The 18,858-nt window shown below is 43.1% G+C and overlaps 1 protein-coding gene across 2 annotated transcripts; it reads left to right on the top strand.

Annotated features, from left to right (window-relative positions):
• Positions 1–825: 825 nt before the first annotated feature.
• BMI1 (BMI1 proto-oncogene, polycomb ring finger) lies at positions 826–11,043 on the top strand. Of its 2 annotated transcripts, none has more exons than XM_087825462.1 (10): positions 826–1,049; positions 5,719–5,849; positions 6,184–6,280; positions 6,865–6,920; positions 7,021–7,071; positions 7,233–7,341; positions 7,422–7,467; positions 7,895–7,993; positions 8,357–8,437; positions 8,523–11,043. In XM_087825462.1, exons 2-10 carry the CDS (start codon positions 5,738–5,740, stop codon positions 8,850–8,852), a joined length of 981 nt encoding a protein of 326 aa, XP_087681588.1. In that variant the 5' UTR covers positions 826–1,049; positions 5,719–5,737; the 3' UTR covers positions 8,853–11,043. The 2 variants fall into 2 exon arrangements, with proteins under 2 accessions (XP_087681588.1, XP_016080210.1); XM_016224724.2 differs by lacking the exon at positions 826–1,049 and adding an exon at positions 5,212–5,348.
• Positions 11,044–18,858: the final 7,815 nt, after the last annotated feature.

Raw genomic sequence — 18,858 nt, forward strand, 5'->3', positions numbered from 1 at the left:
ACTTGTGCGCCGCGGGCGGAGGCGTACCACAGAAAAAAGGAAATAACGGGGGTGGGTGCGCGGAGTAGGATGAGCTGCGTGCCCGGTGGGAACGATGCCCGCGTCGGGAGCTGGGTGGCGCGTGTGGCGTTGTGGAGAAATATCTCCGCAGTCGCAGGGGCAGCAGCCGCGGCGCACAGCGAGGGGGAGGGGGCGACCACGGGCCCGACTACACCGACACTAATTCCCAGGCCGCCCTTAAGGAATGAGGGGAGCACGTGACCAGGGGGGCGGGGGAGGGGGCGGGCGGACTCTGAGCCATTTTGGAGCCGGTGTCAGTTTCCACTCAGCCTTCAGTGGTGCATTTTTTTTTTTCCACCCTCCCTTCCCCCTCCTCATCCTTCCTCCCCCTCCCCCAGCCTCTCCGCACGCACACTCACGGCGCCCCCCACCCTCCCACCTCCCCCAACAGCAACTATGAAATAATAATTGTAGTATTTAAAGGCAGAGATCGGGGCGAGACAATGGGGATGTTGGCGAGGGAGCCCAGATCCGGATTAAAAACACCTCCCAGCCCCGCAGAATAATACTGATCGCGCCCCCTCCGCGCGCTCCCTCCCCCGAGTGCGGAGCGGGAGGAGGCGGTGGCGGTGGCGGCGGCGGCGGCGGAGGAGGAGGCCAAGGAGGAGGAGGCGTTGGAGGCCGAGGAGGAGGAGGAGGAGGAGGAGGTGGTGGAGGAGGTGGTGGAGGAGGAGGAGGTGGAGGAGGTAGTGGTGGTGGTGGAGGAGGAGGAGGTGGAGGAGGAGGAGGAGGCCGAGGAGGAGGAGGAGGAGGCCGAGGCGGAGGAGGAGGAGGAGGAGGAGGAGGAGGAGGCCGGGCTCTGGAGGCAGCATGAGCCGAGCGCGGCGGCCACGGCTCCTCTCGGCTGCGCTCGTTGCCCATTGACAGCGGCGTCTGCAGCTCGCTTCAAGATGGCCGCTTGGCTCACATTCATTTTCTGCTGAACGACTTTTAACTTTCATTGTCTTTTCCGCCCGCTTCGATCGCCTTTCGCCGGCTGCTTTTTCCGGGTACGTAGGAGGAGAAGCGCCCCGGGCCGGGGCCGGGGGCCGCGCGGGGGCTGCCCGGGGCTGGAGCTGGCCGCGGGTGGACTGGGAGCGGCCCCCCCCGCGCCTCGCCCCGCTGGCCAGGAGGGCGCTGACAGCGTGGGCACCGAGCCCCGCGCCTCCGCCCGCCGCCGCCGCCTGCCGGCCCCGCGCGCCGCCCGCGCCCGCGAGCACGCGCCCGCGCCGCCCGCCGACTCCCGCGGCGCGGGGACCGACCCGCAGCCCGCGCCGCGCCGCGCCGCCGCCGCCTCCGCCGCCGCCAGCCGGGCTCGGCGCCGCTCCAGCCGCCTCCCGCTCAGCTTGGACTCGCCGCGCGCGGCCCCACGTTTTAGTTCCTTTCTCCCCCCAGCGCCCCTTTATACCCTCGCGACGCACATGGCCCCCGAGAAGAACACTTCTATTTGCAGCCTCTGCGGCTCTCGCGGCCACGGCGCCCTTTGTTGAGAGGTAGATTTTGATGAAACGGGGACGGGTTCCTGAAATCGGGAGCTGCTTGGGTCAAGTGGCTTCCCTCCTCTCCCGAAGAAAGGGCTTTTGAGGGGTTTAAACCACCAGAGAACGCCCCCATTTTATAGGGACGGGTTACGTGGGGGGCAGCGGTCCCGCCAAGGTGGATGTTAGACTGGGGAAAGCCCAAATAAAAATGTTATTAACTTAAGTTGGAGGGACACTTGTGTGAAATTGGATGGCTTGTAAGATGGCGGTTCTCAGTTGTTTCCAAGGTTTCCTGCGTTTGTGTTTAAAATGGTAAAGTTTTCAAGGTGTTATTTGTTATTAGTCTTGAATAAGTTCTCTAAACATCACTTGGGACGTGCTCACTGGGAAGTGGCCATTTCAAATTTGGAGCTGTTTTTGGAGTGATGATGGACTGGGCATTAGTCTTGCAGGAGGTTTCCTTTCTTTCTTTCAAGCTTTTTCCTTTTTTCCCCTCTCGGAGACTGCATTTTTTCTCTCAACCTCTACTATAGGATGCACTTAGAGTTATGACTTAAGTCCACTGTTTTACAGATTTTGCTAAATGTCAGCATAGGTCATATGGTAAAGAGATGCTTGGGAAAAGAAGCACAAAAAGGTGATTGAATATATTTACGCTGTCTTTTGAGTGTGACAGCGATATTGTATGATCTTTCCCCCCAGAGATTTACAGTTAATAATTGGAAGTAAACAAGTAGACAGACTTTGATCATTTCCAATTGCAATAAGAGGATTTAGTGGGCTTAGTTGTCATGGTTCAATATTTGAAAGAGAAGGATGCATTAACCCATTCCCTTAAACTAGGCAAAATTCTGGGCATATTTTTCCAAATCTAAGTGTAGTTTGGTGGTACCTGGAATGTTATGAGTAGTTCAACTTATATACTTAACCTCCAAGTTCTGGAAACACATTATAAGCTATATTAAACACTTGAAATGTAAGGATGCAAATTGTTGACAGTGTATACTAACTTATGAGACTATGTTAACATTTTAATTTTAAGTAGACTAATCAGAATCCCTTAGAGGTTGATTTTATGAGCAAATTTATAAATTTTTAATACTTGAGTACATTCTCATACTTCTGCCGCAGACTGCAAGTGTTTGAAATAACCTACCTGTGCAAGTTACACATTTAGTAACAGTATCTTTAAAGCCAAGTAAAAGTCATTGCGTGCACACATGTGTATACACACACACACTTTTTTAAGAAAATTGAGCATTTCTTGGTACTTGATAAACCATTAATATTCTACCAAGTTCTTGGATGTGCATTAAATGCCCAAATAAGCAAAATTCTCCCTAGGAGCCAAGTTAACCCCTACTTCACTCATACTTGTATTGGGCTGTGAGCCACAACTGGGTTTTGAAGTTCATTTGCATTTCTTAGAGTGCACTAGTCAAGCCAATTGTTAACATAAGAACTTGCATCTCTTTTCCTTCATTTTGACATTACTGGTGTTAGGCCTTCTACCAAATTGACAGCCCCAACTAAGTATGCTATCTATAATGGCAAGTTTTAACTATTGAATATTTCTACCATTGTATGTTTGGTATATTTTTGCTTGCTTAGGTGCATGTCAAAAGTTTTCAGTCTTCATTAAGATGCCAGCACTTTCAAATGATGTAAAAGACAAATAACTGATTTTTATATAGGTAAGAAAGTGATACTTATTAGCCATCATAAATGAAAATAGAGTTGTGGCCAAATTCTTCTGAACTTACGTAGAGGAGTTGTGTGAATTAAGTCTTGAGGGTTTTGGTCAAGTACATGTGACTTAAATGTTTAAAGCCAATCAGTAGGTAACCCTCCACTGAGATTTGATTGTTCTGTGTGTTAATATTTGTTTGGTGTTGGTTTTTCATAACGTAGAGAAGAAGTAAAGGCAGCTCTTTTTATTGAAGCCCCTAACTTAAACTTCATGAGCGGTGGCATTAGTGTGGTATGCTTTCACGGGCAGATAGAAGTATATCACCGTGCTAGGGAAGGTCCTGCGGTGTCACAGAATTTTCTTTAACAACCAAGAATGCTTGTCTTTAATCACCAAGTACAATGGATTTAAATATTGCTACTCTTTAGGGACACTGCTTCACTTACGTTGTATATCAACAATATGTTGACAGTATTCTTCTGAGCTATTACGCCAAAGATAACTGAGGAGTCACACATGAAGCTTTCTGGTTGAAGTCACTGGTTGCCCCTGTAGGGACTTTCATAAAAGTAGTTTTGTTTTGTTTTTACCATTTTTTAGTACTTTAAAACTTTTAGTGTCAGCCATTGAGGTATGTTGATTGGTATTTCCCTTCTCTACATTGAAATTTCCTAAGAATTAAAACCTCAGATACATGTTAAGTTTCTCAGACTCCCAGATTTCTATTCAAGGCAGCTTTGAGAATGTCTTCAGACAGGTCTAGAAACTAAGTCTTATTTCAGGTTCTGAAATGAATGAAGTGGGAATAAGAAATGTATTTTTCAAGAATACTACTCGAAGTAATTGACTTCCTTGATTGTACACTGGTGTATCATTGCTGACAGTTTCCCACCATGACTTTTTATAACTTATAATATCGATTGGGAATATCATTTCATCGTGTGGGGGTCTCTATGGAGTTTAGGCTGCGAAAATGACATTTTTTCTTCTTCTAGGTTGCTCTAGGTTGACAAGGTGTTGATTTAGCGTTGGGAATGGGTTGGTCACATGGTTCTTTACATATTGTCACTATTGTAGCAATTAAAGTAGTTTTTCTTGTCTTCAGCATAGCTCAAATAAAACACAGGGCTTTTCCCCTTCTCATCTTGTAAAACAGATTTCAGTTTTCAGCCTTTCCAAAACTTTGTATCGCTCATCTAATCTACAGCAGAACTTCATATTATAGAAGAAAGCTTTAAAGAGGTTCAGTTCAATAAACATCTCGGCAATTTGAGCCCTGACGGTTTCGGGCTAAGTGCACAGTTGGCAATTCTCAAAAGATCCCTTCGTGAAATTTTTGATCTAGTGATTGCTAGCAGGAGAGCCCGAAAGAGTCAAGATCTGAAAGAAGCTCTTCGCCCAGAGTCGACGTGGAAAGAGGCCCCCAAGAGTGTCCGAAATGGCCTGGAGTGCGGTTTGCATTTTCCTTTACCACTCGCCCACTCCGGGGACCCCAAGCTGCTCCGCCGGGTCTTGGCGGGCGGGGATCCTGCTCTCCTGCGCCACGGCCTCATGGGGCTGCCCCACCCCCGCGCCCCGGAGCCCGCACCCCACCCCGCCCCCGCGCCGGCCCCGCCCCCGCGCCGCGCCGGCCCCTCCCCCGCGCCTGCCGCCACCACCGCTGCCGCCGCCCCAACCACCCCGCACGCCCGCTGAAGCTTTGGCTCGCCCGGGTCCGCGCGGAGTTGTAGCTGTGGCCAGATGCCAAGTGTAAGTGTAAGTTGCTATGGAAACCCCGACAGAGGCGAGTTCCGAATCCGGAGCAGCCGGAGCCCCGGAGCCCCGGTGCTGCCGGATCCGCCCCTCGCATCCCGGCCCCCGGGCGTCCCTGCGCGCCCGCGCTCTCAGGCCCCAGCCCGAGGCCGACTAGAGGTGCTTCTCCTGAGGCCCCAGCACCCAGCTCCGGAAATGCCAGGGATGCAGATAGAGCAGAATTTGTTTTCCCTTTGTGTTGCGTAAAAACGTGCCAGGTTCTGGTTGTTGGAAGCGCCTAAAACAACAGGAACCCCTGGAAAGCCAGGGCATGCTCCTGGGTTTTCGATTGAAAATCCATAAGGAAGTTTTACAATAAACTTGGAGGCTCCGAACAAGCCCTAGAGGTTGGTAAATATCGGCGGGGACTGTGTGGCGACGGCTGCAGCTGTGGGGCTGCTAGGCTGGAGGACAAATGGAAGAAAGAGACCCGAATACTCTCAACTCCCTGCCCCCACCCCAGACCTTTTCTTCGTCCTACTGAATGACCTGAGGGACCACAAGTTAACTTTAGTTGGAACCTTTTTCACCTTTTCAGTATAACTGACTCAGTATAACTGATTAGTAAATTTCTTCTGTAGAAAACATTGGGACAGTCTAGCTGTACAGTGTTAAATGAGTTTCTTGAACGCCTCAGCATTTCATACCGTTACTAGAAGTTGGAGATAATGTCATTCTCTTTCTGTGAATTATGGCCAATAATTCTGTGTCTTGCAGGATCTTTTATCAAGCAGAAATGCATCGAACAACCAGAATCAAGATCACTGAGCTAAATCCCCATCTGATGTGTGTGCTTTGTGGAGGGTACTTCATTGATGCCACAACCATAATAGAATGTCTACATTCCTGTAAGTACAAAGCTTTAGACCTGTTTTGTGTCATATGTATTTCACATTTCACCCTGAAATAGGAAAACTAACAATTCCGCAGTCCTTGGGAGTGTTGGTACAAAGTGATAGAATTGTTTCTTCTCTTGCATTTAGTGACTTTTTATTGATACTTATTTAATGAAATATTATCGTATAAGTGCAATGTATAAGTGTTCTCAGGATATTGGTTTACTTAATTTAACTGAAAATATCTTTTGGCATTTACCATTTTGCTACTGTTCTCTGTTTCTGACACTAATTTTAATGCTTAGCATATAATTTCTAAACTTACAAAATGTGTTTCTCCTTCTAGTCTGTAAAACATGTATTGTGCGTTACCTGGAGACCAGCAAGTATTGTCCTATCTGTGATGTCCAAGTTCATAAAACCAGACCACTGCTGAACATAAGGTAGGAAAATGTTTAAAATCATTGTTTGTGTTATTGGAATTGCATAATACAGTGAAGTATTACCCTGTTCATTTCTTCACAGAAAACTTACCCTTGAATCCCCATCTAATGTGTATTCTTTTTTGGAGGGTAACTCTTAATTTCTTGCCATGTTAATGACTAATTTTAAACAAAGTTCAGTGTTATTCAAGTGGTTTTAAGATTTTTAAGAAGTGAATCAGTTCTCCATTTTTTTTTATTGTTTATTGACTTTATTACAGGCAAATGTGAATGTGTACAAAGTGCTTTCTATTCTCTTTATTCTCTTCATAGCTAATTTAGTAACTTGAAAGGCGTGCATTGCTTGACTCAGTAAAATTTGAAGAATTTATTAGTGAATATAAAATAAAGTATTTTTCTACTGATTTAAAATAGTGCTACTATATAAAGGACTTTTATTCCCGTAATTATCTTATTAATGTAGTTGTAGACAGTGTCATAGTCAATTAAAATATGATAGCACCAGGAAAACAAAGAATCTTTAATTTATGGACATTTTTAGTTTTTGTCATATTGATAGTTTACTTTTCTAATTTATTTTTCAGGTCAGATAAAACTCTTCAAGATATTGTATACAAATTAGTTCCAGGGCTTTTCAAAAGTGGGTAACTTGCTTAAAAATTAATTTTTAAAAGGTATTTTATCAGTTTTACCTGCTTTACCAAATATTTAAGTCTTTCTCCACTCTCTTTCCTCCTTAGATGAAATGAAGAGAAGAAGAGACTTTTATGCAGCTCATCCTTCAGCTGATGGTAAACTCTTTGGAGGGGGGAAGACATTTTATTTGGAGGGAGAATTTATTCAGTAATTTATTAAAATTAAATTTAATCTAAAGTATCACTTCTGTTCTCATATATATAATAGATAATTACATACTTAACTTTTAAAATTGAATTTCAAAATGTCTTTATAGCTGCCAATGGCTCTAATGAAGACAGAGGAGAAGTTGCAGATGAAGATAAGAGAATTATAACCGATGATGAGATAATAAGCTTATCCATTGAATTCTTTGACCAGAACAGGTAAATTTTTTAGGAAATGTGTTTTATACTTATATGTTTATTAGCTACGTTGTTCCACTAATAAATGATCTGTTTCTCAGATTGGATCGGAAAGTAAACAAAGACAAGGAGAAATCTAAGGAGGAGGTAAGGTTCCATGTCCCACAAGCATGGAGAGAAACATTTAAATTTTAAATTTTGTGAGTGTATGTTGCCCTATAGAATATTCTAGGGTCAGATGATGCTGTCAAATAGAAGAAAATTGTCATATTTGATGTTTAAGAGTGACTTATATCTGATAGTTAATAAATAGAATTTATTTCATATATGATTACTATTGTTACAAAATATTTTAAATAACTAATGTTTAATGCTTTGATATACTTTAAGTTTCCTTATTATATCAGGAATCTATTCATTTAATTTTTACAAAAGTAGTAAACTCTCAAAGTATGGTTGAGAATTTAGTCATGTCTCCCTTTTGGGGATACCTTTAATCATTCAGGCAGTCTAATTAGAACTTTTCTTTTAATCTGAAAGTTAAGAATAAAAAAAATTTTCCAAATGTATTTAGGTCAATGATAAAAGGTATTTACGATGCCCAGCAGCAATGACTGTGATGCACCTGAGAAAGTTTCTCAGAAGTAAAATGGACATACCTAATACTTTCCAGGTATGTACTTTACTATTAGTGTTCATGCATTTTATATAGATTTTTTTTTTTTTAATTCAGTGACTTTTTTCCTTTTGGATTTTGAACCCAAAAAAGCAATAGAAATTTTTAAAAAATTTAATTTAGTACTTAGCTTGGGAAATCTCTTAAAATAAATTCTGTCTTATGCTATGAAAACAAATCCCTTAATAATTTCAAGAAATCTTTTCCTCATTTGAAATATCAGAAGGGATTCTTTGTCCAAATGTTTGGAGAACATGATTTTTAAAGCATTTTTGGGTTATATTTAGATGACTAAAAAAAACCTAGATTTACCTTTGTTCTTTCTTTGTGATATTTAATGGAAATACCATTTTTCAATAGATCGATGTCATGTATGAAGAGGAACCTTTAAAAGATTACTACACACTAATGGATATTGCCTACATTTATACCTGGAGAAGGGTAAGTAGCATATCTAATACAGATTATTGTGATAAACTGTATTTAAAGAGTTAAGACTGATGGTTTTTTCCTTTTAACTTTGTAGAATGGTCCGCTTCCTTTGAAATACAGAGTTCGACCTACTTGTAAAAGAATGAAGATCAGTCACCAGAGAGATGGACTGACAAATGCTGGAGAACTGGAAAGTGACTCTGGGAGTGACAAGGCCAACAGCCCAGCAGGAGGTATTCCCTCCACCTCTTCTTGTTTGCCTAGCCCTAATACTCCAGTTCAGTCTCCTCATCCTCAGTTTCCTCACATTTCCAGTACTATGAATGGAACCAGCAACAGCCCCAGCGGTAACCACCAATCTTCTTTTGCCAATAGACCTCGAAAATCATCAGTAAATGGGTCGTCAGCAACTTCATCTGGTTGATACCTGAGACCTTAAGGAAAACAATTTTAAACCCCTGATTTATATAGATATCTTCATGCCATTACAGCTTTATAGATGCTAATACATGTGACTATCGTCCAGTTTGCTTTCTTTTGTAGTGCATTAAATTTGGCTATAAAAGATGGACTAGATGTGATGTTGATATGGACGTTAATTGAAAAGATTGTTCCTATAAAGAATTGGTTGCTGAGAAGGCAGACAAGATTTTTTTTCTGTGTGTTAGGAAAGATATGAAATGGTTTCTGTAACCGTTGTTTGGATTTGAAAATATTCTGCAGTGGATATAAACATTTCGCCATAGTTTGTTAATCTCAACTAACGCCTATGTTACATTCTTCTTGATTGTTCTTGTTATTAAGCTGTTTTGTGAACCTGTAGAAAACAAGTGCTTTTTATCTGGAAATTCAGCAAACAGAAAGAATATGCATAGAATAATGCATTCTATGTAGCCATGTCACTGTGAATAACGATTTCTTGCATATTTAGCCATTTTGATTCCTGTTTGATTTTTACTTCTCTGTTGCTACGAAAAACCGATCAAAGGAAAGTAAACTTCAGTTTTACAATCTGTATGCCTAAAAGCGGGTACTACCGTTTATTTTACTGACTTGTTTAAATGATTCGCTTTTGTAAGAATCAGATGGCATTATGCTTGTTGTACAATGCCATATTGGTATATGACATAACAGGAAACAGTATTGTATGATATATTTATAAATACTATAAAGAAAATATTGTGTTTCATGCATTCAGAAATGGTTGTTAAAATTCTCCCAACTGGTTCGACCTTTGCAGATACCCTATGTTTGAGCCTTTTAGGCATAGCATATTTTTAATGTGGATATCTAATTCTTAAGTCTGTTCATTTGGAAGCAATTGGCAAATCATACTTTCTCTAGTGATACATGTTTACTTTTAAAATATATTGTTGCAGTAAAGAAAAACTTTTTAACCAAGGAATTCGGAAATAGTGTCTTCATTTCCGATTGCTTATGATGAAATTACTGTGTTTTAAAAGTGTATATTGATCACTATAATCTTAAAACAAATTTTAAAATAAACTGGCAAATTGCTGGAAGAAGACATTTTACCTAAAATTATTTTAATATGTGGTATAGCAGTAATTTAAAATTTAAGAGTTGCTTTTACAGTTTTAAACAATGGTATATGCCTTCTCTCTAATGTCTGGAAATAGAAGCAATTTATCATGAGCTTCTATAGGTATTAGTTTTTAAATAGAGCGAGCATGTTGAATTTAAAATATGAATAACTCCAACAATTTTCAGTTTGTATTTTGCTTTGGTCGAACTTGGTGTGTGTTCATCACCCATCAGTTATTTGTGAGGGTGTTTATTCTATATGAATATTGTTTCATGTTTGTATGGGAAAATTGTAGCCAATTTCATTGTCCCCAGTCTGCAAAAGAAGCACAATTCTATTGCTTTGTCTTGCTTATAGTCATTAAATCATTACTTTACATATATTGTTGTTACTTCTGCTTTCTTTAATAATACAGTAAATGAAGTTTTATGAAACTACAAAATACATATATTTTTATTTTGACCTAAATTTGTACAGTTCCACTGTAAGTGTTGTTTCTAATTATAGATGTAAAATTAAATTTCATTTGTAATTGGGGAAAATCCAATAAAAAGGATATTCATTTAGAAAATAGCTAAGACTGTAATAAAAATTTGGTATGAAAAGCACAATGTGCAGAAGTTTTGGAAACGCTACTGTGGATAACAACAGGTAAAAGCTAAAGGGAATTCATTGCTGTCTTAAGTAGTGATGTTGCTAAGAAGTACATGATTTGTTGTATAATTGCTTGAAAGCCCAATTGAAAGATGTATCTGTTTATTTACTTTATAATCTTTGAAGTAAAAGTTACCCATTTTGCCAATTTTGGTGAATTTAACTTATTTTTCCAGGCCTCAAGTTTTTCATGATGTTATCTAAGACAAAGGAAAGTTAAAGTTTCAAGTGGTATTTTTACTTTGGATGATCGTGTGTATAAAAAAATGAAAAGACTTTTCAAAGGCTGAAAACTTCAAATGCTAGTGGACTGTCATTTGACTTATACAAAACCAAGTTGTAAAATCAACATGGGACTTAGACTTTAATGACGGATTTATTTTTGAAATTACTTATTAAAATATCAGATGCTACATTTATGGCTTACTTAATTTAACACTTTTATCATACTTGAAAACATACATTTATTTTATTTGAAAGGATTTTTTCCCTACTCGGTTTGAAAATTGCTTAAGCGTTAAAGTATATTTCAACTAAAACTTTTGTCTTTTAGTAAAAGAGAAGATTACAATGTTTTGAATTCTCCCATAATCAGCCATCATAGCTCTGACAATTAAGATTTAAAACTTTGGCTAAACTACCCCTTTAAAAAATTTCAACCTTACAAAACCTTTAGCAGAGCTGCTAACTTTGTAATTCTTAGCAGTAAAAGCAGTGTACATTAAAAGTCGGCTTTAAGTTTGGCGTTTGCTTCTGAAAAGTATTCTAGGATTCTATACTACAAAGTTCGTACTAACAAAATATTCCACAGAAAAAGCCTAAATTGATTTCACAGATTTTAGCTTAAAAGCAGAAAGAGAATGAAGCTGGCTGCTGTTGTGTAAATAGTGATCTATCTTGCTTTACACATGCATACCACTTTACAAGTACTTTTTGCTTTTAAATTGCCGGCCCCGTTAATTGCACTGAGTTGGGGAAGAAAAAAAAAGAAAAAACTGACTTATCCTAGCAACCACATTAACTTTGTTTCCATATCTGTATGTGCCAATGTTAGGATCTCTCTGGTAGGGTCTTTTCTTCATCCTTTCCTCTTATTCTTTTCCCAATATTTGGAGTTTTAGTTCATGTATGAAATCTTTTGGTAGACTCATATGGGCCTACCAAGATAAAGTTTTGTTACGAATCTTAATAGGCACTTAAGGAACACATGTGACATGTTGCTTGCACTGTCCAAAAAGGAATTAACAAGTATGGTTTTTCAATAATAGCTTACAGACTTATATTTTAGAAACACTCTGCACCGGGACGCTAGTCTCTTTTAGAATCCTGGGTGAAGGAAGTATTAGTGTCTCTCATTTTTTTTTTTTTTTTTTATATTAAAGGTTTGACATATTCTCATTCATTGCCCCTGGAATGACAGTGGAAATTCTGATTTAGTTTAGTGCTTTCCCCCATACAGTCTAACTCAAATTTTATTAAAAAAAAAAAAAAAAGAGTGTGTGTGTCTTGGTGCAATTACATTTAAATGACCCTTTAAAAAAGTATATACTTTTGAAGACATCTATTGGTGCAAAGGACACAGAACGCAGATCCAGCACAAGGCTCTTGGGTTAGTCAGTCATTTCACTTGAGGATGTTTCTTCAAGTATAAAATGAACACTACAACAGGTGATTATTGCTAAGGTCACTCTAAAAAACATTCTGACTCCTCCAAAATAAAACCTTGAACTAAACTGGGACTACAGATTTCAGATAGGCGGGGATCCTTTACAAGGAAGAGATGGTATTAGAGCGTCTCAGTAAATCAGACTTGGGAAATAGCCCACGAAGACCTGGAGCCTGTAGATCTTGCAAATCTCAAGATCGCCCAGTTTTGATTATGAAAGTCTCAGAAAATGTTTACACAGTCTAGTGTTTCCTGTTTCCGTAGTTATTTTTTTTTAAAACGTTTTTTCTTCTTTTGGTTCTTGAAACGGATTTCCTTTATTTGCACCAGTTTCTTTTTCTTAGTGTGTAATTTCTAAGTCGCATAAAGACTTCACCATCAACGTGTCTCTTCAAGTCGACGGCATCAAAAGTCATTTATCTCCGGAAAAGCTACTCTAAGATCCTTGTGGGTTTTCTGAAGGAGTTCAAGTGTATGTGGGAAACTCACCCCGAAGTCTCATTTAACCCTCCAAAAAAATGAGTAAACACTCAAAAGCTTCCAGTGAGGGAGTTAACGCTTGTCTTAAAATACCCCTTCCAGGGACTGTCAGAAGGAACTCCCCCAAATAGCAGAATCCCATTTCAACACAAATACTACTTCTTGCTCTGACTGTTGGGGGTCAGCATAAAACCAAAACTTCACAGAGAACGTGATTTCAAGTTCGGGGCCGATTCGGCTCCCGCCAGCCCGCTATCCTGAGTGGCGAGAACCCAGTCTGAGAGAAGAGACTTGGAAGGCTGTGGACCAGGGTACTCGGAGAAACGCGTTGAAAATTGGGATGGAAAGAATGAGACCTTATAGAGAGAGAAAGAGAAGGCTGGCGATGGGTCTGTCCAGGAGCTACCGTCTTAGGTCTCAATACCCTCAAGAGTGGAAGATACTCGAACGCCAAAGACAGGCGAGCACAGCGCGGCTTACATGAAACCCGGGGGACGGTGATTAGGGTGGAAAGATCAACACACACACACCCTCCCGCCGCCCCCCAAATGGCTTTTTAAGTTCTGGTGCTCGGTGGAAAGCACCCAGGGCTTCCTCCCGCAGAAAATGACCTCCCTCTCACGGCAGCGTCGCCTTCCCGGTCAGGGAACCTTTTGCCTAATAGACACGTTAGGAAGAAAGGGCCCTTCTCCCGCTCCTTATTTTTTAACTAGCAGCTCTCGGAGTGCAAGGAGCCACAGCTCAGACCTTCGCCGCCTCCCGCGCCGCGGGGGCTCGGCCCGGCTCCGCGCGAGCCCAGGCCGCGGGGCACCGGAGGCCATTTTGCGCGTGCGCCGCTCGCCTCGCGCCGCGCTTAGCGGGGCGGATTCGCGTCCCGCCAATTTTGAAAGCTAGATTCTCAGGCCCTGCAGCGCCTGGCTGGCGGGGAAACGAAGTCGTTTCTCCAACATTGGACCCGTGACGATCGGCGGCGACGGCAGGGTGCGCGTGGCCTTCCAAGGTGGCCTTCTTCCTGCGGAAGGACGGCTTCTCCCCGGGCGTGGCACTGGCGAGTCCGCCGGGCCGCCGAGGTGGCGCCCGCAGGAAACGGACCCACGTCCCGGGAGGCTGCGGCCTCCCCTGCGAAGCCCACGTTAGCGCATTTTTGCTGGGCCGTTCCAGATCAGCTCCTCCCTCTGCCCTTCTCAGTCCTCCTGCTTCAAATCTTATGCCCTTTTCCCTTCAGTAAGGTGTCCTTGGAGCTGGGGATTTTGTTGGCTATATCATAAACTAAATTAACAAAATGTAAAACCGCCACCGAAGGTTCCCCAAGGCTGCGCTTCGCGGGCGGTGACTGGAAAGGCCGATGGGAGAGGGCCCTGCAGTTGAGCTCCAACGCCCTGGGAAGGGCGCCTGCCCGGGGGGCAGTGCCGAGGAGGGGTGGCGCGCCGCAAGAATCTTAAGATCTGGACGAAGAGCCACCTTGGGATCCAACGCGACGCCTAACTGGGTCTCCGAGGAGTGCACCTGGGAGGCCCGATGTTCTCGCCCCCAAGGCGCCCTCGCGACCCCGGGCGCCCAGACCGGGCTGAGGAGAGGGCGGTCCGAGGTGGGCTGTCGCCTCCGAAAGCCTCGGGGACACAGCCGGCTTTCCGCAGAGCTCGCGTCCGCCGGATCCCTAGGGTAAAAACGCCTCTGACCCGGGAGTCCCAGGTGCACCCAGAAACAGGGAGGAGGAAGGACATGGGGAGGGAGGGTCAGGGTAACGGCAGAGAAGTGAAAGAGCTTAAAATGGGCGACGCCGGGAAAGTCCTCTATCAATGCAGCCGACTGCAGGAGCCGCCATTTGGTGGCAGATTTCGGTATTTCAATAGCACGTTGTGTTGAACGTCGCAACTGGCTTACCCATGTAGCATGACTGTTTTTGTTTTTTTTTAACCGCGGTTTTTAAAAGTGCAAATTTCCCCCAGGATCTCCCTTTCCCCCTCCCCGGAGTGAGCCCCTTCCCCACTCGCGGGCGTGGCTCCGCGGCTCGGCTCGGCAGCTCCTGGACCCCGGGCGGGGGTACATGCCTTGGGGCAACACCGGCCTCCACCACGCAAGGGCTCGTGCGGAGCGCGACGAAGTCCAGAGCAGACCCAAGCGGGTGTTTTCCTCCCCGTTTTTCCGAGACGGGGGCTATTCCGAGCCCGCAGCTTTCCTCTCCACGGTGAGACGAAGCTAACTTCCTTGGGGGTCGCGACGGGCACTTTCTCTTCGCCTGCCCGTACCCTCCGCCCCGGTCGCCCGCACCCCCGCCCGGGGCTTCGGAGTCACACCTCAGCTGGGAGGAGGGGAATCTGCGCGCCGGGCCTCGCTGCAGGAAGCCACCCGACGAGAGGCGGCTCGGAGCCCTCGGGAGATCGGAAATCTAGAGAACTCTGAGCAGTGTCCGGTCTGGAGCCCCACCCGGCTCGCTGACTTCGAGGGTTTCCATTAAAAGCCCTCGGTGCGTGAGGAGCCTACCGAGTGGAGAACAAAGGGCCGAGGGGTGAAGGCGCGGCGGGTGCCCGCGCGAAGCTGCCCTGGGCTCGTCCGGGCTCCCAGTCCGGGGCGCGAGCGGGGCGGACTCCGGGACTGGAGGCAGGTGCTCAGCGAGTCCGCGGCCCCCGCCTTTCCCGCGGAGTAAATGAACTCAGTCTTCGAGACCCAGCTGCCATGTTGCATTCACGGAGGGTGCCAGTAATTTGACGCTCACGAGGCAGTGACACCCCCAACCCAAGAGCCCTTTGGCCCTTCGTGCGACACAGCTGCGGTCAAGGCCCGAAGGGACCGCTGGGCGCGGTCGGGAGGGAGAGCCCTATGGGCGGCCCAGCCCGCGCAACCGCTGCGCCACAGCCGCTTTCCCTCGTCACCTTCCTTCCAGGGGCTGCGTGGCTGCGCTCTCTGCAGAGGCTCGGTTGCCAGTAGCAACCACACGACGGCGATTTGCAGCCAGCGCCGCCGCGGCTGCGGCGGGTACGGCTGCCTCCTTGTACACCTCGGGGTCGAGCGTTTGCAACTCTGGGGGTGGCCCTGGTTGACATCTCTCGCCCCAGCTCCCCGTCTTCATCCTTCGGGATCCGCAGCTCCGCTCAAAAGCCAGCTCCCCGGGGTTCGCCCTGCCCCCACCGCAGACAATAGGGGAGCGGGGAACGCACACTGCAGCGCCTGCTGTGCGCTGAATAGGCACCTGAGCCCCCCTCCTCCCCTCCCCCGAGAGAGGGGTGCTTTGCTTAGTCCCAGTCCCAGGTGCCCTCCGCTGCACCTTGAGCCGAAATTCTTTGTCAGTGGCCAGTCCAGTAGAAAGATTTTCATCAGAAATAAGGGTAGTGGTAAAGAAAGAAGTCAAGACCAGACGCCCACTTCCTTTCTAGTCAAATCGACACAAAGAAAAGGCTATGGTTGTGTCTGCTCTTGGTAATGGTGTCTTTCCTCTGGGTTAGAGCCACAGGCAAGCGCTACTACGGTTCGTCTTTGTTTGCCACGAATATTTTGCACGAAATCCATAATATAACCACTTGTGTTAGCTTAAACATTATATCCATATACTTGTTCTTGTTATACAGAAGTGGCTGGAACACTCCCCCCCCCCACCCCCCCACCCCGCCTTCATTTCATGTGATGATCCACATCACCCCCTGGCAGTGTGGACTGAGTGACCACACTGATGCAAAAAGAAAATGACTGACATTAACCCTTGTGAATTTTTCTGCCTTTTCTATTTTCTGTGGTTCTAGGACACTTGTTTATTTTTTAAATACAAATCTGGTTAGTGTTTTAAACAGGTTTTTATTGAAGAAAAATCTCCAAAGTATCCAGCAAAGTCTTTAATTTAGCAAGTAGAATAACTCAGGAAATATGTGCCCTGCTAAATTTCTTCACTCTTAATAATGTTCCTGGTTTTACATAGTTAAGTTAGCTGAGTGTTCTTCATGGATTGAAATTTCATGTAAACGACATATGTGCTGAAATTTCTAAGGTTAAAGCTCCTTGAGGACAAGCATCTGTTTTATTTATCTTTGTGGATTCTGGAGTCCTTTTAACATGACTCAACAAATATTTGTTGAATTTCCATAGGATTCCAGAAGTTCAACAGCCCTTATCAGAAAAATAAAACCTTACTAATAGCTACAATAAAGCTTGGATATCTTTAATAAACTAAATGGAAAGCTAAACATTTTCCAGGCTAGTGGCATTAATCAGATATCCTTATTCATTATATTTTTACCTAATAATATGTCAAATGTGGTAGATTGTACTAAAAAAATCTGACAGATATTTCCAGAATTCTAAGGAGAATGATAAATTGTAAATAAGTTGTAAAATTTGCTATTTTCCCAACAAAAGTGCCTGAAAACTGGTTAAATAGCCATAAGATGAAGTTTTAAAGTGAGTTTTGTACTTTCATAGACCACTGACATGGTATTAACTATCTTTACAGTTCAACAGGAACACTTAAGGGGCTAGTATTGGATATTGCAAATCTACTAAGACAACGCACCTTGAAGTATCCTATTTGGTTTAAATTAGCTTTAAAATATACTGAAAGTAATTAATATGTCTTAATCATATCAGATGGTAAAGTCAGATCAACATGACTCCTAAAATGATTCCTAGGTATGATGTTATAGAAGCGGTTCACCTTTAAGTTGCACAAAATGTCAAGTTCACTAAATAAGACAGTTTGCTTCAAAGAAAGTTAGCACTACTTGGTTCCTAGAGGCAACATAATGACCTGTAGGTTGCCCAGATACACCCCCCCCCCCTTAAAAATAGGAAAGCAAGGCTTTAGTGAAAAGTTCCTTTCTATGGTCTTTCAAGAATGAAAAGCTCCAACAACTTGCTTTGGACCAAGTTAAAGAGATTATCTCCCTTTTCCATTACAACTGCGTCTTTCAGTGAATTGAAGGATAAGATCAAAGTGCATTCATATTCATCTGAATTATCACTATTGACTTGAATAATGATGGATTTCATTGTTTTATTCAAACTGAAACCAGAAATGCTGCTGCTTTTGAGTCTCCACCCCTAAGGCTGTAGAATTTCTTCTACAGGGACTCAAAAGCCAAGCAATTAAGTTTGACAACCACGTCATTTCCATAATGTACTTCCATACAGAGGACCTTTTATTGGAATTGGTTACATTTCTATACAATTTTACCACATAATTTTTGACTACTTTCCAATCTCCTGAACAAAACTCCCAAGTTCAATAAACAAACTTCCAGAATACATAAGTATAAATTGTACTGGGAAGATAATGTTTAGAAAGCATCTAGCTGTTCATGAATCAGAAAATTAATGTTATCAGTAATTAACTCAGGAGAGTGTTTTTGCTTTGAATATGATTCATTATAGTTTGTTTTCTAGTGTAACTGAAGAACTCAGAGTAAGCTTGGGAAAATGTGTTTACCAGCTGTTTCTTTCTAAATATGCCTCATGACAATTTTCTTAAAATATTTTCACTTGAGTTCTCTTCAAACTATCCCATCGTTTTCTAAGGAGAAAGAGGTTATGATCCAGTGGACCTCACTCACTTTTATCAAATAACCATTCTACTCAAATTACTCACCTATTAAGATTCTTTCCACTTTGGAGAACACTTTTAAGGAAATTTATTACAATAAGGTAAGCTTACAATAGAATAATAAGAGCAACCTTTAAAATAGACTTAAGAAGATGCATTTTCATGAACTTTAATATACAGAATTCATGTAGGCTCTCTAAACTTAGAGACTCTAGTGCAACACAAGTCTAACTATGCTCTAATGGTCTGCAATGGGTTCTGGGAATATCCTTTACCAGAAAAATAATTGATACCAGTTACTTGTAGCAGTCTTAAACATTTGACATACATTTAAAGCATTAAGCATCACATTTAAAAAAATAATCTTTTTCTATCCAACTGTGCTACAAGAAGTCTGTATCTCCACTGTCCTCATTTGATGTACTCTTTAAGCAAAGAGTTTGTACGTTTATTTTTCTTTGGGATTTGACCATAAACAACATACTGGCATTATTTGTATAATTCCGTGTATTTGCAAACTTCCAAGACCTTTACCCTTGACTTATAATTAAAATGAT

This window comes from Miniopterus natalensis, chromosome 1, assembly GCF_054644295.1.
Source record: "Miniopterus natalensis isolate mMinNat1 chromosome 1, mMinNat1.hap1, whole genome shotgun sequence".
NCBI lineage: Eukaryota > Metazoa > Chordata > Mammalia > Chiroptera > Miniopteridae > Miniopterus > Miniopterus natalensis.

Excerpts from the sequence above, each read along its gene's own strand:
- BMI1 (XM_087825462.1), top strand. The coding sequence starts at position 5,738 with ATGCATCGAACAACCAGAATCAAGATCACTGAGCTAAATCCCCATCTG. Across the intron at positions 6,921-7,020 it reads AGTTCCAGGGCTTTTCAAAA|ATGAAATGAAGAGAAGAAGA; the intron begins GTGGGTAACTTG and ends TTTCCTCCTTAG. Across the intron at positions 7,072-7,232 it reads AGCTCATCCTTCAGCTGATG|CTGCCAATGGCTCTAATGAA; the intron begins GTAAACTCTTTG and ends ATGTCTTTATAG.